This window comes from Micromys minutus (genome assembly GCF_963924665.1).
Source record: "Micromys minutus genome assembly, chromosome: 4".
Classification (NCBI taxonomy): domain Eukaryota; kingdom Metazoa; phylum Chordata; class Mammalia; order Rodentia; family Muridae; genus Micromys; species Micromys minutus.
Window position 1 is genome coordinate 40,094,200 of NC_137973.1, and position 22,751 is coordinate 40,116,950.

The 22,751-nt window shown below is 40.1% G+C and overlaps 1 protein-coding gene and 1 pseudogene across 2 annotated transcripts; both read right to left on the reverse strand.

Annotated features, from left to right (window-relative positions):
- Window positions 1-628: 628 nt before the first annotated feature.
- On the reverse strand, window positions 629-2,015 carry LOC308420069 (ribosome biogenesis protein NOP53-like; annotated as a pseudogene). The gene has a single exon. The product of its transcript is annotated as a ribosome biogenesis protein NOP53-like (transcript).
- A 3,708-nt stretch (window positions 2,016-5,723) lies between these two features.
- On the reverse strand, window positions 5,724-21,677 carry LOC308420161 (chitinase-like protein 3; the record flags this gene model as incomplete). The annotated part of the gene is made up of 11 exons (XM_080916063.1): window positions 5,724-5,842; window positions 6,532-6,673; window positions 6,759-6,878; window positions 7,704-7,889; window positions 8,147-8,270; window positions 8,398-8,522; window positions 12,600-12,765; window positions 13,417-13,473; window positions 19,059-19,260; window positions 19,765-19,794; window positions 21,653-21,677. The coding sequence occupies 11 exons, from the start codon at window positions 21,675-21,677 to the stop codon at window positions 5,724-5,726; spliced, it is 1,296 nt and encodes a 431-aa protein (XP_080772189.1).
- Window positions 21,678-22,751: the final 1,074 nt, after the last annotated feature.

Consider the following 22,751-nt stretch of genomic DNA (forward strand, 5'->3'; position numbering starts at 1 on the left):
ACCTGCGATTCAAACACTATGAAGGTGGAAGCCAGAGAACATGGAGTTTGAGATTAGTCCGAACTACATAATCCTTTGTTTCGAAAACAAAAACACAGAAAACTTAGTAATGACCCAGCACTGTTCCCTCACTATTCACACATGATCTACCTCCTCTGCCTTTTAGAGAAAAAAGGATTTTATCTTCAAGTTTCACATGTCACATTGTTATTTGATGTTTCCTGTTACTACAAACTAGTAAGATGGGAAAGTCTGCCTCCTTCCTCCTCTTCTTTCCCTTCCTTCCCCCTCTTCCTTCCTTCCTCCCACCCTCCCTCCCCCCTCCCCTCCCTCCCTCCTTCCTTTCTTCCTTCCTTTTGGTAAAGACTATGTATGTATCTGTGGCTGTCCTGGAACTCACTATCTAGAATAGGTGGCTTTACATTCTGAAATCTTCCTTTCTCTGCCTCCTGAGTGCTGGAATTAAAAGCATGTAATACCTGGCATTAATTTTCTTAACACGTGTTTTTTTTTTTTTTTTTTTTTTTTTTGGCGTAAACTTGTAAATCTGCTCTAATGCTCATACGGGATTAAAATTTGAACTTTTTTTTTTTTTAAATCGAGGGACCGGGCTCCGACATCTGCACAGCTACAACTGAATCTCACGGTAGATCGCTTTTCCACCAGCTCCACTTTGCATTTGCACTTGAACTTGGCTCGCTCCCGGGGCTCAATCATATTTCTCTTCTGCAAGCTCTTGAACCTGTCTCAGAGAATGTTACCCTTTGGCTTCAGACAGCTCAGAGGTGAGCTTCACATCAGTGTCATGGGCCTGGTACTTGAACTGCCCCAGCCTCTACCAGTCGACACATACTCCGCTGCTCTCTCCAGCGTGCCAGTTCTGCCAGCCTCCGGGCCACTTGGACCTTGATCCCATGCAGCCTGAAGAGTTAGTTATTGGTGCCGAAGCTGGGCTGCACCCGCAGCTTGTGAGTAGCCCTCTCCAGTTGCCACTGCTGCTCCGTCTTCTTCTCTATCCTCTTCTGAGGACCAGCAGCACCAGTGGGGGAGGTCTTGGTGGCCCCATCATCAGTCTCTGGCTGCTCAGCACAGCTTGGCTCATCCTCACCTCCTCCAGCAGGCCCTCACACATCTCCCGAAAACACAGACTCCTGGGTGGCAGCTTGCTCTCTGGTGGGCAGGGCCAGCTGTCGCTCCAGCTTTTCTGCCTCTTTCTCCACCTCATGGGCCTCTCGAAGCAGGACCTGGTGAACTTCAGAGGTTGGGTTGTAGGAGGCTCCCGCAGGAATCACCTTCACCGCAGGCACCTGGGAAGGCTTGATGTTGGGGGGGTGGTGGTGGTGGTGGTGGTGGTGGCTACCTTTCTTTTTGGTCTGCTCCAGAAAAACTTAATCCTGGCCAATCAAAGACTTGTCCAGAGGGTTGTTTGGGTTCCAGAGGTCATAGAAGGGCTGATCAATGATGTCCTGGGTCCCAGGTTTGGCCAGGTTTGGTGCAGGACGGCTAAGAAGCTGGGCACGTCCCTGGGCAGCTCGCCCTGCTTTGCCAGTTTCTCCCATAGCTCCTTCTTTCGTCTGAGCTTCTTGGCATTAGGGACCTGGTGTTCGTGGATGTCTTTGGGAGCAGGGATCTTAGAATGATTGTCAAGGGCAAGGTCAACCCGTAGGGATTTCTGGAGACACTGTGACTTCTTCTGGATCCAGGACCTCTTCTTAGTTGTTTCTTTTCTCTAGAAGCCAGTGTCCACAAAGAAGAGCTTTCCGACTGGGGCCTTTGCCAACAAGCCACCGGTCGTGCGCTCTTGTAGCCGTACGTCTTCCAGGAACTGGTCTACCTCTAGTGCCAGTGGCTCCTCAGTGAGCCTCCTCCAGCCACGCTTCTTATTTTGTGGGGCCCTGCCGCCGCCGCCTGCTCAGAGCGGGATCCACTGAGGTGGGCTGCAGCCCCAGGAAGCCAGAGTCCATCTGGTTTTTCGAGCCGCGCTCCTCACCGCTCTTTTTACTACGCCCAGCCATCTTCTTAAAGGACGAGCTTAGTCGCTCAAACCCCGATATCCCGTTTGGAACGTACACAACTCCAAATTTGAACTTCTTAATCCCAATTTTATTTGTTATAAAATATATGGTGCAAGAATCCAATATCCTTGTCTTTTAAATTAGTTAAGGCTGAGCATCTGCTCACTGCTATATATGACATAGTATCAGAATTTCACTTTCTTTTTAAAATTAAGATTAGGGTATTATATATCAACCTATGAAATTTTGTGGTGCAGAGTATGTTTCTGACTGCTTTATTAATAGAATGAGAAAGTTAACTTCATAAAATGATTTGTCACCCAAAGCAGGTCTTAGATCTGAACAAGATTGGAGATCTCTATTTTGTGGAGTAAAAATACTGCTGCAGGATAGGTGTCCAGAGGAAATGGGCAGTGGAGAGGAAGTCAACTTTCTAAATCCTCCCTTTTAGTCTTTTTAAAATGTCACACTCTGTCATTCAGTAGTAACAGATGAACACAGGCTCTGAAGTCTCATAGACTAGCATTCACCAAGTCTTCCTGGTTTGTGTTTCCTAGTTTCATAATCTGGTGGGAGCTACTGAAGCTCCAAGTCCCTGGTGTATATATAAAGGACTGTGGCAATAGTCATGTCTTCCCTCTGAGGGCTGCTGTGAGACTGTAAGGGTCCCCACAGGGTCATTTCATGAATGTAGACTGAGTGTAAATTTGCTAATGCACAGCTGGAAATGCCTACCACTTCTTTGCCCATGGCATTATCCAGCTCCAAAGACACTTTTCTAATTTCTCTTACTGGGGAACTCTTTGTCAAGGCTTTTGGTACAACTAGAGAGGCTTCTCCTCCCAAACCAGGACCTGGTTCCTCCTGTTATCTTTCATGAACTGCCTTTATCTATCCTGCCTTTTTACTATTTATTTTCTACCAGGAAAGGGGTGGTTTTCTCTTCATATATAAACTGGAGTCTGAGAGTTTCATTACCATGAATGATGTTCCAAAGGGCATGATGTTCAGTCCAACGGGTGAATTCATTCTCTTTGAACTTGTCAGCTTGTTCTTCTGTCTTAGACTTTTGAAATTCCTCAAGAGTTTTGGATAGTAACTGTAATGCATAACAACTTTCATTTGCGGTCAGCATGAGCCAGTACTTTCCTGATAGGCTTTTAGCAAGAAAATGAAGGGTGTTTCCAAGACTACCTGCTAAGCAACAGTCCTGCTCTAGAAGCCCCCCTTTAGGCCATTGTGACATGGTTTTCTGCAAACCATCATTGTGGTATAAAGGCAGCTTGAAAGCCTGTTCTGTATAGCAACTCTACCAATGACCAACAGCAGGATACTGGGCTGAATATCCCTTATGCTGCGATATAACTTATTGTACCTTGTACATTTCTACTACAAGGAGATTGTCTTTGCTATAACTGTGCCTGAGAAACTCTTCCCTGCTAAGAAAATTGTTGACTGTCTTTGGCTTTGGTTAAGATCTTCCCAAAAGTGTCATTGTCTGGGACAGGATAAATCAAAGTATAGTCCTTCACTGGGCACATTTTAGCAAGTTTTTGTCTACCTCATTTTCCTTTTTTTATTTATTGTTCAACACTGCAGAAGCAACATATCATTATCCTCTTATAAAAGGAAATTAGCCTTTCTCACCACTGTGCCTTTCACACTTAGAGAATGGCATCTGGCATGTAGTAATAGAAAGTGCTTAGAGTTTATGTGGCTGGTAATTAACTGTGTGGGTGTGTAGGTGTGTGGGTGTGTGTGGGGGTGTGCTGGTCCTTTATTAGTCCCCAGTGCTACCACCTCTCATGAGATCCCTGTGCTTGGTGTCAGGGGATGTAGTGAGACCATAGGGAAGGGTCCAAACTTTGGTTGTCTGGCTCTGGATATGGCTTTACAAGGAAGCAAGCCTCCCCAGGTCTGTTTCCAGGAAGTAGTACTATCTGTCTTATGAGGTTTGCTTATACACTAAGTAAGAAAATGTATGTCCATCAGTTGTAATTTGAGCTGGAAGTGGTGGCATCTGCTTGTAATTACAACTGTTTGAGAGGTTTAGACAAAAGAATGACTGAACCCAGGATTTTGAGACCCATCTGGGCTACACAGGGTGACCTATTATAAAAGGCAAGGAACCTATCATTGAATCTCCTTCCCCTACTTGGACTACCTGGTTGAGCCTGAGTGGGAGAGTGTGCTGGGACTAGGTGTCCCAGGGTTGGGGGAGAAGGGGAGGGGGCTGTGGGAGGAGGGACTTGTAAGGGTGGACTTGGAGGAGAGGAAGGAGGGGAGCTGTAATTGGGATGTTAAAAGAATAAAAATAAATAAATTATCAAAAAAGATTTACTGAATACATGTACAAAATTTTCAAATCATAAATAGAAATTAGTAAAAATTGAAAAAAACAAAAGTAGTTTGACACAAGGTGAACATACAGTGGGTGCTGGAGAAACAAAACAGAAAAAAAATTCTTATTACATGAAGACAATTTTAATTGTAAGTAAGAGAAACACACTTGAGTGCTTTAAGGAGTAAGGAGATTTGCTTAGCTGCAGTGGGGTTTTATAGACTCTAAATGCAGAAACACTTCTGGCATTGCGATGGAGGTAGACTTAGGAGCTATAAGGCTATTGGTGAGTGCTTTCACTTACTCCTACGTTCTAGCTGTTGCATTTAAAGCATCCTTCTCTTCTCCTTATGCACAAACTCCCCTATAGTTTCTGAGCTTACATATTACAGACTCTGTGACTCCTCTTAGTGAATAACAGACCAATAGTCCTTGTTCTTGGTTGTGAATTCAATGAGATGACACTATAATCTGCTCCAATGAATCTAATGACCTGTCAATTGAACAACCATGTGAGGCGTGACAACAATTGGCAGCCACAACTGTTTTAAGTATAGTACATGTTCACAAGAAAGGATCTTTCTAGCTCATTTTCTCAGCAGACATTCTACGATGCATTTACTGAATCTCCATGATAAGTGTACTGCACAGTTGCTAATCCTGTAAACATTAGAGCAGCACTTGGCCTTCAGCAGAAGCAGGATGATGTCTGGACTTTCAGTTTTGGACAAACCAGGCTGCACTGCATATACTCAGGAGTCTAGGACTCATGATGGCTTCTTCCTGAGAATTTTTACTATGTTACAGACATTTGTAAACGTTCTCATCTTGTCCTGTACACTGAAATCCAGCCATTTCCTCCTTACAGCCATCATGCAGACATGCACAGGTAGGTGGAGGACTGTAGGTAGAGTGGATGGCTCTATGCTCACACAGTGTTTCTACCTTTCTCTGGAGGCAGATGGTGTTTTCATGTTGGAAAAACATTTTCACCAAATTTCTCTCTCTCTCTCTCTCTCTCTCTCTCTCTCTCTCTCTCTCTCTCTCTCACACACACACACACACACACACACACACACACACACACACACATACACACACACACACACACACACACACACACACACACACACATGCACACCTGCAAACCAAGGGAATTCATGTTTTGATGTTGATTTTATTTTTAGTACTATATGTAATTAAAGATGAGCTTTGAGCTTGGCAAGGAGCGAAGTCAACTGTTCAGAGCTCTGGAAAAGCTGGTAGGGACAAGTTCACGCCTAGCTTCTTCACACCAGCTTATTTTGAAAGAGGGTCCATTTGGAAGTTATGAGATTCCATTTGGGCTGTACCAGAAGGTTCTTTGATTATTCTCTTGGCACAGGTGACACAGAATCCACTGCCTCCGAGCCTCTCTTCCAGTTCTTATTCTCACTGTACAGAGGAACATTGACTTGCTGAAGATCTGAAACTGAGGCCAAGCAACCTGAGAAACACCGCACAGAGTGGTGAGATGGGATTCTCACGAGAAGGCAAGTTTCTGCTAGAAATAAAGTGTGAACATGGTGACCTTGATTATAGGTTAGATCAGAGGACAATTCTATGCTCAGGATTTAAGAAATTATATCAACCCACATTCTCACACATTTTCCTGTCTTTCTATCTTGCCTCAAAGCCAGTTGGATTTGGAATGAAAAAAATCCATTTTTTCCTGCAAGTAAGTCAGTAAAATATACTTACTTAGTACCTACTATGTAAAAAAGTAAAGATTCAGGCACAAATAAGCTTTGATATAAAGAAAAATATGTATAGCAATGTGAGAGTAGTGTTGATTCTTTGTTAGAACTCCCCAGAGAGAGGTAAGTGAGATATCAAAGAACAGCCCCATAGAGACATATACATTTATTGTAAAAGTTAGCACAATTTTTGTAGACTGCTGCACACCTCAAAGACTTAGCAGACCTGGATTCTGCTTCTAAGTATGCCTGGTTTTCTCTAGAGGCATCACATTCCTGGCATGGAAGTTGAGGAATGCTCAATGACTCTCATTTGTTCAAGAGCAGTAGGATGAAGTATGAGGAGTCTCCCTTGGCAATGGATATAGGCATACCAAGGCTCCCTTTGAATTGATGGAGGGATTTTGCATATTCTTGGCATGTCCCTGGTATTACATACTTGTACTGTGCACTCCGAGGGCATTCTTCAGAGTAGAGGTCAGAGGGAATTGGCCCTGGTTGCAGAAAGAGCCAGTGAAATCATCCATGTCAAGGGACCAGAGCATGGCACCTCCCAGGTTATTCTGTTTAAGCCATTCAGCCTGTTGGAGAAGAGAGGATAATGAGTCATTTGCTCTATTGAAATTCAGGGTTGAGGCCTCAGAACATCCAAAGAACTGACTTTACCTTGATTCGAAAACTCTTGACATTATCATAGCCAACCCATTTGTTACCCTGATAGGCATAGGGCACTTCCTGAGCGGAATTCCAGGCCTCAGTGGCTCCATCATTCAGGAAGGTGCAAATCTTCAAGAGATACAATTCAAGAGATAAAGATCATCTAAATATTATGTCTCATAAGAGACAAAGAAACACTATTTTTTCTTTCTTTAATGTATGTATTTAGTGGGGGGTGATTCTTCTTATTTTTTTAGTGGGTTTTATTTGGAGTTAAGAAGTGTGATATATTTCTCTTTTTTATGATACTGGGTATGAAACTCATGGTATTGTTTGTGCTGTGTAAGTACCGTGCAACTGAGCCTTATCCTTAGTCCATTTTAAAATCATTTGTTTGCTTTTTGGTATAGAGTCTCAGTCGATAGCTAGGACTTCAACCTACTGATCCCTTTGCTTCTGCCTTCTGAAAGATAATATTACAGATGTGAGGCACCATAGCTGACAGAAGTATTTGTGACATAGAGTTGTACACTATGATACATTTAAAAGTGTATGGTACTAAAGACTGAAGCCAGCACTCATAAAGCAAGAGCTAGATCCCTGAGTAACATCCCCAGCTCATGCTATTTTTTAAATACTCATTTACCTCAATAGTTTAGGGTTGGACTTTTGAAATCTGTAGTAATATAAGACTATGTTCATTTATCCCTTTCTTTTTCCATATAAATAGACTTAACAATGTTGTCTGTTGCATGGAGAGATAATGTATATTAAGCACTCCTCATTCTATTAAATATAGACTATAAATGCAATACTTTTATGAATTTGGAATGATGCTTTGCTTAGAGCAGATATATACTGAACATAATAAACAGTAGATTTCTATCCATCAGCCTCCAGGCTACAGTACAGCTCTGGACCTGATACAGAGCACTCTACAGACAATCCACTGACCTCATAATAGGCCCAGGTGCCAGGCTCCTCTGTGTAGGGCCTTTGTGTACCAGCACTAGCAGTAGGAGCACTTATTCCAGTGTTAGAGGGATCACTCAGGGTAAAGGTTTGTCCATATGCTGGGAATCCAACAATGAGCTTCTCAGGTGCTGCCCCATTTTCATTCCAGTAGGTCATGATGTAATCCTGCAGTGGCAGAAAGTTAGTTATAGGCCCTAGGTAGCTGGTGACCTGTGCTGGGTCATATTACTTCCCTCTTCTTTCTGTTCAAATTATATATTGATAATTTATTAGTTTTCTTTCTAAAATGCTTAATTGAAGTTGTAGTTAGTGTGGGTATAGAATAATATTGCATGCTCAAAATTTTCTTTTTATTTTGTGACGAACCTTTTATAATCTGGACCATTTCTAGTCTGCATTTGGATCTGTGTAAAAAGTCTTACCACATTGAGGAAGGTGTTGATGCCAGTGTCATTTAGGGACTTGTAGAGTGGGCTGTTTTCCCCAGTGTAGCCATCTTGGGAGCCATGGAGGTTGTAAGTCATGACCTGGATGTAGTCTAGGGAGCTGTGGATGAAAGTTGTTGTTTAAATAATTTCTGATGGCCATTTGGTACACTGGTGTCAGAAAAATGCACCCATTCAAAGACTGTTTATATTCCTACAGGAGTTCCAGAATAGGGTAGACCACTTACTGTGATAATTGAGGGATAGCATAGCCAGATTGGATGGTGGAGATGACACCAGCAACTGTGGCAGTGACCATCAGCCTGGGGCTATTGTTCTCAATGCCTTCCAGTTCAAAAGCTTCACGCATTTTCTACAGAATATTAAAGCACACATTTATTTCAGCCCCTCTAATAACATAAGTATATATTTTTAAAAAGCACTTTTATATTTTGTTTTATCTTACTGTCATCATCTCAATAAAGTCAATAGAACAGTCATCTAATATTCATAGGGTTTGAAAAATGTCACTATGCCTCATCTTAAGTTAGTAGCTAGTCATCCAAAATCTAGGTCTCAGATGACTGATATCTCCACCACCATTGCCATATTCTGAAGCATCATTTGCTTCAGTTCCTTATATCTAGATTTCAATGGTGGAGAAAGTTCCTTCTACTTTATCTGTAGCTGATGTATGTCAGAGGACCAACATCTCATCAAATGCAATGCAAAGCTAAGAAAGAAGGTGCATGTTCAGTGCCAGATGATAACCTACTTGTGCTTTGTGTGTGACTCTAGTCTTAATATAAACTACTGGGCCAGCTCTTATACTTGCATTATTTGGGAGTGCTAAGTCACTTTTCAACACAATGCCCATGGAAATTGCCATGCATACAAGTGGTCAAGTGACTAGGACATTTTATTAGATGAAGAGGTATTATAAGAAGGGTGTTAGAGCTGTCTTCAGATATTAACCTCATATATCACAATGTTTCTGACTTTATATTATGCTGCTTTTGTGGGAAGAACTGTAATTTTTTTCTGGAGACAAGTTTTAATTAAAAATGAATCTAGGAAACTAGAAAGAGGCCATTGGAGTCTATGGAAGAAAAAAAGAGCCCAAGAGAGAAAACATAGACCAGTTTAAAAAAAAAAAAAAAACAGTCTGGAGAGGAAAAAGAATAATAATGGAGGAGGGTTAAGTATGGAAGGGGACATTAGCTGTGGAGTTGAATGTTAGTGTAGTGTACAGTAGGGGTAAGAGGAAAAATAACTAATACTAATGATATTTGAGAAAACCGTGTGGAAACCCACTATTTTATAAGCTTCCTAAAATACATCAACAACAAAAAGCTTACTTGGAGTTACCTACATAGGCAATATTGTAAGGCCCCTCCCAGAAGCCATAGGTTACTAAAAAACACAGTTTTAATAGTTGGTTAGGGGGTCCCAGAGATCCGCAGGACAATACAGCCTATTGCCATTGCTGCTGGTTACCCATAGAACTTGATGGTGAGATCCTATTACTAAGAGCACCACACACTTTGCTCATAGGATGTAGAAAAGTCAAGAAAGTACTTTGAAGACTGGTGGCAAAGAAAAGCCATTAGATGGCTTACCCAGATATGTGGCCCTTGGGAGCTACAGTAAAATCTGGCCTGGAAAGATATGCTAACTAGTGCAATAAGCATGAATGTTATGGTGGTAATGACCACATTTTTAACTGAATTTAACTCCTGCTCCACAGAGGGGAACTCATGCCTGGTACTGTCAAAATAGCCAAGAATCTGTAGATCGGGACTCATAGACCCTACTAATACTGTCTTCCTAATGAAAATGGTATCAAACTGCCTCCTAGGTAACTTACCTTTGTACCCTATCACAATTAGTGCAACTCTCCTATCTCATTAGGGAAGCTGCTTTATGCAAATGCAAATGATGGTTAATACAGACTCACAACTGGTGAAAATGCAGAGAATAATTGACCGTCAAGTGTTGAACCTTAAAAGAGCCATCTGGATTATACCTCATTTCCCAAAGGCTCAGGTAGCATTGAAGAAAAGAGGTGGAAACATTGTAAAAGCCAGAGACTGGGGAATATTATTGAAAAATAATGCCTTTGGCTATGATTGGTCTGTTGCAACCACAAATTTACAACAGTTTTATTTCTCTACATAAGACCAGCACAAGATCAAGTCAGTTGACACTTCAGTATAGAGAGGAAAGGATCTTAGGAGGTCTCACCTTCAGTTGAGGAGCTATTGGCTATGGTGGAAAAAAATTGGTTTTCTTCAATGGTATAGGCCATGGTAGTTTGCTCATGCTCCAGTAGATGGAGGCATACACATGTAAATATGAGCATCAGTCATTGGACTCAAAATTAAAGCACTGAAGTTAGGAGTGGGATAAAGAAAGTCTAGGGAGAATTGGAAAGGTGTAGTGGTGGAGAAGGTAATGAAAGGGATACAAGTACATTTATTTGTGTATAAGATTATCAAAGAATAGATAGAAATTTAAAATAAAGGAATGGAATGACTGAATCTGGTAATTAGAGATTGGATAAAATAAATAAATAAATAAATAAAATATTGGATAAAAATAAACTGATTGACTTTGTATTACTTTATGTTGCAACTATCCAGAGGCTGCCTGATAATCTAGTATATGGGGCCATATGGAAATAATCTGTCTCTGTGGATATAGGAGAGTGGTAGAGCAATCTGCTAAAAGGAGTAAAAAATAAAAGTAAAGAATGGGTTAAATTAAAAGTCTTCCGTAGTCTTTGACTTTATAATGTATAGTTTTTGCTTGATGGTCATCTCTTTTGCTGATAATACAAGTCCATCAAGTCAAGGTATTTCCCATGAACTCTAGATCAGTATTTATCCAATGCATTCTGGCCACTCAGATACATCATGGTCACTAGGTTTAGAGGTACAGGAACCAGTTCTTCCTCCTCCAAGGCACTTCTTTGTTGTATTTGCCATTATCATATATTTATGACAACATAGTCCTCTAAGTCAGAGATCTGGGGAGATTCTCTATTTTTTTTAAAATTAAAGTTGATCCCCACATCTTACAAATTTATGTCTTCAAATATCTCTTTATATATGCCCTCATTTTCTCAGTGTAAAAGCATTGATTTCCTCTGATTGTTCCTTAATTTATGTCAATTGGAGCTTTGCCTGCTTACTCTATTTTTTTTTTTGTGGCCAATGTTAGAGGACTAAGTCAAAATCAAAAGTTTAGTCATATTTCTTCACTGTATACATTCTTTCAAAGGATTCACAATTATGTTGAGGGAACATTCTAAATTCTTTAGCTAAAAAAAAAAACACATGATCAGATTCTTGCTTCCTGTTCAAACTCATAATATTTCAGTCATGTGATCACTGATCTTTGTATCTTCATTTGTGACATGTCCATTGTGACCTAATTGTGGAAACCAGTGATTTTCCAAGACTGAGACTGGGCATCACTTACTGGGGAAGCTCTTTCTGATTCTGCCTCACACAAGCTTCTCTGGGTTTCTTCTGTACTCTGTAGCCTTTTATCACAGGACTTATTATAAAGAGTGGGCAATTGTTGATTTTGTTTCAGTATTCTACCTCACAGTGTATGTTCTTTAAAGCTAAAGATTTTGCTTTTTTCACATTTAAAGCCTAAACCCAATATGTGCCACAGAGCACATGTTACTCTATTAACATCATAAAATCTCATGTAATTATTCCCAGAACTAAATTCTGTAGTCATATAGAACAGGTAGTTATAGCCTTGGTTGCCTATCTGTAGAACAAAGACCATAATGTTTGTGGTAATTTTATTATAGAGCACTCAAAATGGAGATCTATATAAGCTTGACCAAACAAAAGCCCAGCATAGGGTGGAGAGAAGTCAAGAAATTCTATCTCTAGTGGAGGAATTATTGATAACTGATAGTTTTCAGGAGAAGTTAGATTTCCTCATGGGTGTGGCCCTGATAGGTAAGACATGCTCCAGTGGAGGGCTATATACTCAAGAGTATAGAGGTAGCACTAATCGAAATTGGTTTTGCGCGCGCGCGCGCGCGCGTGTGTGTGTGTGTGTGTGTGTGTGTGTGTGTGTGTATGTGTGTTTATTATACAAAGTTAAGTGGATATGGAATTAGGGATGGATCTGGGAGAATATAAGGGGGAGGATGATATGATCAAAATATAATACATGATATTCTCAAAGAACTAAAATATGTATATAGGTGAATAAAAAGCATTACTTTAAAAAACAATGTGATATATTTAAAATATTACTTATTAAATGGATACTCCATAAAGAAGAATCTTTTCTGTTGCTAATACTAATTCTAAACTCACTTGAGTTTGGCTTTACTCTGTAACCACCCAATTCTCCTTGGAAAGAACAGACTTTGAGCCTTCTAGAGCTGAAGACATTTTTCTTTTCCTGCGTTCCTCACCTGCACCAGGACAGTGAAGAGATGCTTGTCCTTAGCAGGGCTCCCATGAGACCCAGGGAACTGCCAGTCTAGGTTTAGTCCATCAAACCCATACTGGCGCAGGAATTTGATGGCTGAGTTAATGAAAGTCTGTCGGTTGTGAGGAGTGGAGACCATGGCACTGAACCTGAGGGAGACCAAATGAAGGCAGGTCAGACTTCTGTGATACTACCATATTGGAATTAAAGCACTTTCCAGGCCCAATTCCATCTCTGAGCTCTTCACTAGGATGCCTTAACCTGATGAACACTCATTCCTGTTTTTGTTTCACCCTCCTTTTACACCACTACTTTTATCAGCTTTAGCAGTCAGAATTCCCTTTGTTTGGTTATCCTCAACTAGAACCATTCCCACATTATCTTTGTTTTCCTGGATAGCCAGCTATCTTAATTTATTATGTCTTCAAATACCCTCCAAGTTCATGTGCACTCAAAGAAGTCTTATGAGTAAACATCTCCAAAAGACAAGGCAGTTATATAAGACATTCTTGAGCTCTTGTGCCCTTGAAAAACTTTAGGAAGAGGCACCCTGAAATCAGGTAGCTAAATCAGGTTAAATTGTGCTGTACTTGACTTTCCACTTGAATTTAATCATATGATGCCACAGCAATCTTCCTGGTATGTTCTTCTCATGAGTAAGGTTCCTGTCAATTCATTGAGTTAACGAATTCACGTATGGAATGTCTCTTGTGGTGTTGTTAAGTACTGCAGTACAGTCCATGCTGGGTTAGCTTGTGTTTGGTAGTAAACGAGAGAATGGTTTTCTAGAGAGAACTTACGGGGCAGGTCCAAATTCCCAGCCTCCAACGGCCAGGAGGGTTTTCAGCTGGATGTTCCTTAAAAGTAAAAGGTAAAGAATGTTTTTAAAATCCATGGGTCCCCTTAGTTTAAATAGCATTTTTATGTAATATATTATTTTGGGTCGTCTTCACATGATATAACACATTCCAGCACAATTTTCTTTTAATACCATAAACTTTCTTTGTGTTAGCATAATTGTGGTTCAAGTCCTGGTCTGAAAATCTGAATTGTAGAATTGTGGGCCACTGTTTTGAGGACGGTAGTGACTGATAGTAATTATGGTGGCTATAGCTTAACAGTTTAATTATCTCATTTTAGTAGTACTATATAAAATGACCATTATTATTTACAAAGCCTCCTTCACAATTAGTATAGATTAGCTAGGCTAGAATTATACCCACTCTTGAGAATACCAAACATAAACACCAATAAGAATTAATAAGGGCTGTAAGAAAAAATTGTTATAGGTTTATTATACATTTCTTAGAGATTCTGACTCTGTGTGCTGGGCTAGGTACTGCATTCTTTTATTTTTTTTTTTCTTTCTAGTTTTGTTGCAAGAACTGCATGGGTCATATTTGGCACAAAAGCCTGGAAAAAGAGTTTATTTCCAGTTTGTAATCATAGAATATGTTTACCCAGCTGTACTCATGATAGAGCCATTACTATTGGGAAAAATCATCTGAGTCTCCTTTTGCTGATGTTATTGAACTGAACAAATCTTTTAAGCAGTAGATATGAGGTGTTATTTTGCTTTAACACAAAAAAATCCTCATTATAACACATTATTATAACACATCAAATTCTTTAAATCTTGAGCTCAGTGATTTCTAAATTCTAATATCCTCTATTTCTTGTTTCCTGATATAAGTAGCTGAAATTGTTTGTGGTTTTTTTCTTCACACCAACTTTCCAAAAAAGGACAAAGAAAAGAAGAACCATTGCACTTGTTTTTCATATGCTAATTATGGCAGTGATGTAACACATTGTTTACATCCTTGCTACTAAACATGTAGCTCCTAGGTCAGAAGGGTCAGCAGCATGTGTCAGATGCTTACTAGGAATACACCATGTTTTCTGCAAGAAGAATAACAAAATGGTCAAATTGATGTCACACATCATATTAAAGAATCAACTCAGAGTGACTAAAGAGCAAAACACAAAACTTGAAGTTATCAATCTTCTAGAAAAAGAAAGAGAAGAGCCCTTTTCAGAGTGGTCTGTGAAGTGACTTTTAAACATGGTTTCCAAAGCACATTCAACAATTCCAAGAATAAATTGTGAAATACTTTTGAAGAGGGGAAAAAAAAAAAAAAAAAAAAAAAAAAAAAAAAAAAAAAAAAACAGAATCAAAACATGAACTCAGAATTGTTTTTTGTATTGGGTTTTTGATTTTTTTGATAAAACTTAAAATTGGTGGAAGAGTAAGAAGATCTTGATGGACTCAGGAAGGAAAGTATATGATCAAAATATATTTAAATTAAAAATTTGATTCCCCAAGTGATTGTACAAGTTTGCACTCCTTCCAGAAATGAAGTATTTCCCTTGTTTCACATTCCATTCAAGATTCCTCTGTTGAATATTTTCTATTTAGCTCTGTACTCCATTTTTAAATTGGGTTATTTGGGTTGTTGGTATCTAACTTCTTGAGTAATTGTTAAATTTTGGATATTAGCTCTTTGTCAGATGTACTGTTGGTGAAGACTCTTTCCCAATCTACAGGTTGTAGTTTTGTCTTATTGACAGTATCTTTTGCCTTACAGAAGTTTTATAGTTTTATTAGGGCCCATTTATCAGTTGTTCTTCTTAGAGCCATGGCCATTGGTGTCCTGTTCAGGAAATTGTCTCCTGTTGGGGCATCTCCTAGGTGAGACAAAGACTCAGGATAATTAGAGACACCCAAGAATCAATGGGAGTGACCTTAGCCATGACTCACAATATTGGGGATATGAAACCTAAAGAGACTACCTCCTGTAGCTATGCAGGAACTTCAGTGGATCAATAGAGACACCAACCCACCCATAAAACTTTCAACCCCAAATTTATCCTGTGTACAAGAAATGCAGGCATGGGGGATGGAGCAGAGATCTAGGAAACTACCAACCAATAACTTGCCCAATTTGAGTCCTATTATATGGTCAAACACCAGTCCCTGACAATTAATGATATTCTGTTATGCTTGCAAAGAGGAGCATGTTGTCCTTTGAGAAAATCTACCCAGCAGCTGACTCAGACAGAAATGAACCTTTTTATCTATGGTCACTTGTTCTTTGACAAAGGAGTTAAAAACATTTAATGGAAAAGAATAGCCTCTTCAACAAATGGTTCTTCAACTGGCAGTCAGCATGCAGAAAAATGCCTCATGGGAAGAACAGCATTGTTGATCAACCAAATCCTCCACAGCTCCTATGGACTAGAACACCAACCACTGAGCACACATTGAGAGGCCCATGGTTCCAGTTGCATATGTATAGGAGAATAGCAGTATTTGGCATCAATGTGAGAAGAGGCCTTTGTTCCAGTGAGGGCATGTTTTCCCAATGTAGGGGAATGCCAAGGCACTGAGTTGGAGAGTGTGATTAGGAGCTAGTGTACATTCCTGAAGAAAAGAAGAGGAGGGAGGGGTTGGGGCAAGGAGATAACATTTGAAATGTAAATACAGAGTATCTAATAAAAAGTTTAAAAACATGAAAATATGTAAAATAAACAAAGGCAAGTAGCACAAGTAAGACTTGTAAGTGAAATCAAAACTGAGCACAGAAAGCAAAAATTAGAAGAGTGGTTATCAAGATTACATTGGAAAAGATAGTTTGCTGTAGAGAAACAGCAGGAGCTAACTGTTCCCAGCTTGCTAGCTGTGAGGTGACATGGGATGTCTGTAACTCTCAGCAGACTGAGATACCTAAAAGGCATACTTTATCAGCAGAGTATCCTGATGTTATGCCAAGTAAGCTCCATGCTTGAGGAAGTGGCCTTCATGATCATTTTCTCATGAGAAGCGTTCTTTGTTTTTTAATAATAAGCAACAACACATCAAAGAATTAGACTGCAGATTGATTTCTTAGTCTTCAAGGAGGTTTGGCTCACCTTGAACCAAGATACATTATTGCTAGGGAAACAGAAACTGTTGATAATTAGAAGCTGTAAGAAATCTATTCTGCTTTGTCTATAAGAGACTCTGTAGCATTCAACAAACAATGCATCACTGTATTGTTGCAGCGCATCCTGTGTCCTGATTAATGTGACCCTACCCTTGGGACCTCAACACACTAGATGTTGACAGGTTACAAATATTTTGGTAAAACTTTAAAGGCCTGGAGAAATGGCTCAGAAGTTAAGAGCACTGGCTGTTCTTCCAGAGGATTTGGATTCAGCTCCCAGCACCTACATGGCAACTCATAACCATCTGTAACTCCCTTTCTGAGGATATGATGGTGTCTTCTGGCTTTCATAGGCACTGAATGCATAGACATACATGCAGGTGAAATACTTATACACATAAAAAATTCACACTCAGTTGGGCTGTTGGCTAAAGGAGTCACATGGAAATCCTTAAATTACCCAGGTTGATGCTAGAAAAGAGAATGGACAGTGGGGCCCCATCACCAAAGACAAAATCCACACAGCTCACTGAATGTAGAGAAGTTAAGCTGGTACCTGCATGTAGACTTCATCCCTACAATCTAGTCTCTTTGGTGCAAGAAAGTCTGTAGGCTATGGAAAGAGAAATCTGGACACCAACCCAATCTCAAAATTGTCAACCTACAATCTCTTCTGCCTATAAGATGTATTGGTTCAGAATTTGTAGGAGTGACAACTAATGTTTGGCTTAATGTGAGGCCCATTCCATGAGAATGAGCCCATACTCTACACTGCCTGGATGGCCAGGAATTGGAGACTGGATAGCCCAGAGGCTTAGGGTAGAAAACAAAAGAAAACCCAAAAAGACCATGAAAGAAATTAGTGAAATGATTCCTAATGCTATTCTGCTACACTTACAGATTTGTGTCTCATATAGTCGTCATTAAAGAGATTTCCTTTGGCAGCAGATGGGAGTGGATGCAGAGATTCACCATGAGAGAGATTCTAAATAGTAGGTTTTCATTGAGTCCTTCCTGTAGGAGATCGAGGAACCCCACACAAGAAAGGGAGGAAAGATTGTAGGAGTCAGACATATGAAGGACATTAGGAGAACATGGCTCACTGAATCAACTAAGCAGGGCTAACAGTGGCTCACAGAGACTGAAGTAGCAAGCATGGGGACTACAGTGGTCTGCATTATGTCCTTTCATATATTGGGATTTATGTAGGACTCCTAACAGTTGGGGTGGATGTATCTCTGATCCATTTGCCTGCTCTTGGGACTCTTTCGTTCTGTTAGATTGCCTTGTCCAACCTCAGTATGAGGGCTTCTGTCTTGCCTTATATCTTGTTTTGTTCTGTTTGGCTGTCATTTCTTGGAGGCTTGTTCTTTATGAAGAAGAAACAGAATGGGAAATGAGTTGGAAAGAGGAGAGAGAGGGGAAACTGTGGTCAAGATGTATTATGTGAGAGAACAATATTTTCAAAAAGAAAAAAATAATCTAAGGACATTTTAATAAAAAGTTGAGTGAGTTATAAGAAACTCAGGAACAGGGGACAGACCAGTGACTGGGGCAATGGCCAAGCAATAAGCAACTAGAGACCAATCCCATCTTTGAGCACCAATCCAAGACATTGCTACTAATGATACTCTTTTATGCTTGCAGACAGGAACCTAGCATGGCTGTTCTCTGAGAGGCTGTACCCAGAAGCTGACTTAAACAGATGTTAGGACCCCCAGCCAAACATTGGATGGAATTTAGGGAATCTTATGGAAGAGTTGGGAGAAGGATTGAGGGCCCCAGAGGGCATAGGAACTCCACAGTAAGACCAACAGAGTCAACTAGCTTGGACCCTTCGGGACTCTGAGAGACTGATCCACCAACCAAAGAGCATACACCATCGTGATCTAGCAAATATAATTTCCCATAATTAGCAGATGTGGAGATTGGTCTTCATGTCCTAAACAAATGGAGTGGGGTCTCTACCTAAAGCTGTAGCCTGTCTGTGGAATCCATTCCCTTAAGTCAGCTGTCTTATCTGGCCACGGTGGGAGAAGTGGCTACACCTGTGGAGACTTGATCTGCCAAGGTGCTGGGATATTTGTTGGGGGTGAGGTGGGCATTATTCTTTCAGAAAAGAAGGGAATGAAGGAATGCGGGAAGGACTGTGGGAGGATGGATGGGGAGAGAGGGCAATGATCTTGATGGAAAGTGAATGAATAAAAAAAAGAAAAAAGAAAAAACAGTGAGACAGGAATAAAAAGTTCAAGAAACCTTTATGTAAAGACTATTCAGGAAACAGTCAAGTGTTTGAAGTTAAAATATGCTACTGAGGTCATGAACTATTCTAAAATGTAGGCAGCATTCAAAACTCATGCTGTGTGTGATAAATATACGTAAATGGTGTTAATAAAACTGATGACATTGGTTGGGTCCTTATCCCACATCCATGGATTTTGAACCACATTTTAAGAAGCATTAATGTGGCAACCATTAACCCAAGAGACAACAGATCAGACAGTTCTCCATTCTCTGACCTGCTTTTTAGAGTATTTAAGGCTTGGTAGTCAGTCAAGTCATTTATGCTTCTCATGGTGATCTTGTTGTTTCGCATCCCAGCGAAGGCATAGATGAGGTGAGTACACAGGCAGGGGTCAATATCAGCAGGACTGAAACTTCCCAATTTCGGTCTGTCCTGGGCCATATTATTATAGTAGCACATCAGCTGGTAGGCAGAACCTGTGGGAGGTGAATAAGAGCAGTGGCCTGATGCTGATGGCAGTGACTTCTGTTGACACTTTGGTCCTGCCTCTTTCCCTTATGGTACTTAGAACAGCACCTGTTACCTAGGAAGAGGTGACTGGTGCTAAGACTCTTAAACAGACATTGCAGCTTAGACCTCAGGCACTGACTTGAAGCTGATAATTAGAAATATGACATTCATTTAGAAGACCTGTTAGAAATCATGCCACCATTCCTGTGAAGCTCTACAAGGTCTGGTTTGTTAATGCTCAGGTGGGCATCCTACAGAGGGCACCACTGAGAGCTGAGCTAAAACAGTCTACTCCCAACACTGAAAACCCATCTCTTTCCCTCATTATCTCTTGGTAATTTTTTCAAATAATGTAATATAAGGTTATAATTTAAAAATCACAGCTAAGAAAACCACATTAGGAATAACTTGGAGATTTGAGACTTATGGTGGAGAAAAGTTTTGTAAACAAACACAAAGTCATGACATACCCAGCTGAGGATTCAGCAGAAGTGCCAAACCTAGAGAGAAAAGACAAACATTTAATGTGAAGCAGCTGCTTGAATCCTTGAGGATCAGCCTCTAAGATTCTGAGGGCCATTCTCCTAGTCCTATATCAGTACATTCCAAGTGAAACTTTATAGCTATTTCAAGGGGGTATTGTTTTCAGTGAATATACTTTTTAATCTACTCTTATGCTTTGGTGGAAAATGTCAATGGCCATACTGTCCACCTTCTATGTCCTAAGTAGTTGTTACTGACTGTTAAGTGTATTATCCACTAAACTAGTACTGTCTGAAGTTACTCTGATTCATCTTACTTAGTGATCATAGTTTAGACTGTGTCTCACCCTCCAGAGCTGGGGTGTGTCCAGCCTTCCAACAGTCAAACCATCTGCTAAAGCAGAGAACAGTATTCCCACCAGTTTGAATTTCTTGGAGCATTTTTGAAGAGATCTTGGTAGAGGAACAGAGATGTGTTGTTCCAGGTGCCTTTCTTTGGCCACAACAGAGCAGGTTTGGAGGCAGCATGTCTCACAAATTATTCCAGACTGGCCTTGAACTAGAGAACCTTCTCCTGCATCTCTTGATTACTGAGATGATAGGCCCGAACTATCACATAACCAGATCGCTTCTGAATATTTTACCTGTTCAGCTTCAGTCTTCGTCTGAGAAAGTTTGAGGCTCAACGAAGCACAAATTTAGAGCAACTAGTAAGCTTTCAGTGACAGGTGGTATAGGAAAATGGGGGTGGGGGGAATAAATGACTAGACCAAATGGAACCAGCAGACAAGTATTGTTGAAAAGACCCAGAACCCTGAGATTTCTCAGAAACTGAGCCACCAGCCAGGCAGCATACACCAGCTGATATGAGGCCCCCCAACACATGGAGCAGAGGACTGCTGGGTCTGGACTCAGTCAGAGAAGATGTACCTAACCCCCAAGAGACTTAAGGCCCCAGGGAGTGGGGAGGTCTGGTGACGTATGGGGTAGGGTAGGGACATCCTCGTGGAGATTGGGGTAGGGAGAGAGAGTTATGGAATGTGGAATGTCAGAGGATAGACTGGGAGGGGGATAAAATCTGAACTGTACAAAAAAGGTTAAATAAAAAAATACTAAAACATTCTTTGGCAATGGAAAATTATACATGTAACAGTTTGAATTATAACAGTTCCCTATGTTTGTGTTTCATTGTTTATATTGCAAGAATGTATTCTTAAAAAGTTAGGGTTTTATTACTGTGAGAAGACACCACGATGGAGGCAACTTTTATAACGAAAAACATTTAACTGGGGCCACTTCTGGGTCAGAGGTCAGTCCATTATCATTATGACAAAAAGCATGGCAGCATCTATGAAGGCATGGAACTGGAGGAGCTGAGATTTCTACCTCTTGTTACAAAGGCAGGTAGAAGACTCAAATCTTCAGTCAATGATAAGGAAGTTCTCTTAAAGTCCACCCCCACAGTGACACAGTTCCAACAAGGCCGTACCTCCTAATAGCCACTCCTTGGGACAATCATATTTAAATCACCACAATTGAATTAAAAAATTAAAATGTTCTTTTATGAGAATTAATCACTTGTAAATTATTGGGCCCTGAAGTTGAATAAACATTTTTACTAGTTAAAAAACAGCAGCAACAGCAACAAAAAAAGTGAGACCCTTTAAAGGCCACACCTCTGTCATCAATAAAAGCAGAAGAGTCATCACAGCCTGTGAGGTTAGAATAACAAGAGATTGCATGATGTAAAACAATTAAAATGACAAAATAACAGTGATGCGCAGAGCTGTAGTGTGAGGATGACTCATGGTTGTCAGATCCAGAGAACAAAAGAAGCTAGGTAGCATAGATTCTCTATGTCCAAGTACCAACTCACCTGTGACAAGAATGAGCTTGGTCATGATGCCTTCGGGATTGCTTCAGAAGAGCCCCAGTTGGCTTTTTAAACCATTTAAGACCCTAAGGTTTATCAGATGTAAAGTGTTTACTAGGGTGTGTACAGCTTTCCTCATATTGACTCAGTTCCTTTAGTATTTCACCGATACCACCTTTCTTGTTCTAACAGTGACATATGCCTGACCACTTATCACAGGGCACACACATTTCCTTTTTTGGCAGTTGCCAAGCACACAACACCTGTTCAGGTACTTCAGTTAAGATGTATGATACTTATTTCATTCCTGAATTAAAATAACTTTTTTTAAACAGGAAAACAATAAAACCACTTCAAAGTTACTGGCTGTTTTTAAGCTACTTCCAGGAATATTTGCATGTACTTCTTGCGGTCAGTGATAACAGATCTTCACTCTTTAGGGACCATGTGTTGAATATTCTGCCCACACTTGTTCTTTGGAATGACTTGAAAATAATGGTTATAAGATAAATTTATCTCAGAATTTATGTGTCTCCAAATGATCCTTCTCTGGGTTCTAAGAACCCTACTAGTGTTCTGCAGCACAGACTGGAATCAAGGAAGGATTAGAAAAGAGGACGGGATTGAAATGTCTCCTTTACTATAAATAACTGTTATTTGATTATTTCTGGAGCTTTTAAAACTAAAATTCATTCCTTCTATTCTTCTCAAACACCATCTGCTACCATGATCTTATATTAAATTTCTGATTTAATCAAAATGGTATGCTTTTTACCTCAACAGAGTTTGCATACTTCTGTTCAGCCTGTTATATCCTCTCACATCTTACTTTTTATCCCAGTCACAGAATAAAAATGCAGATCAGATCTTGTCTTTATCATTCAGTGATGTCCTATACCTCTTACTCCTTTCATGTACTCTAGCTCATGTTGCCTGTACAGCTTACCACTACTGACAATACCCAGAACTCAAGTTATAGCCACCTCCAATCTCCCTAGCATTAATGTAATTTCAGACTAGTTTTATATTTGATACATTTAAAAAATAAATTGAATTTATTCATCTACAATAGCTAGACTTCTGTAATGGCTTTTGTTTGTTT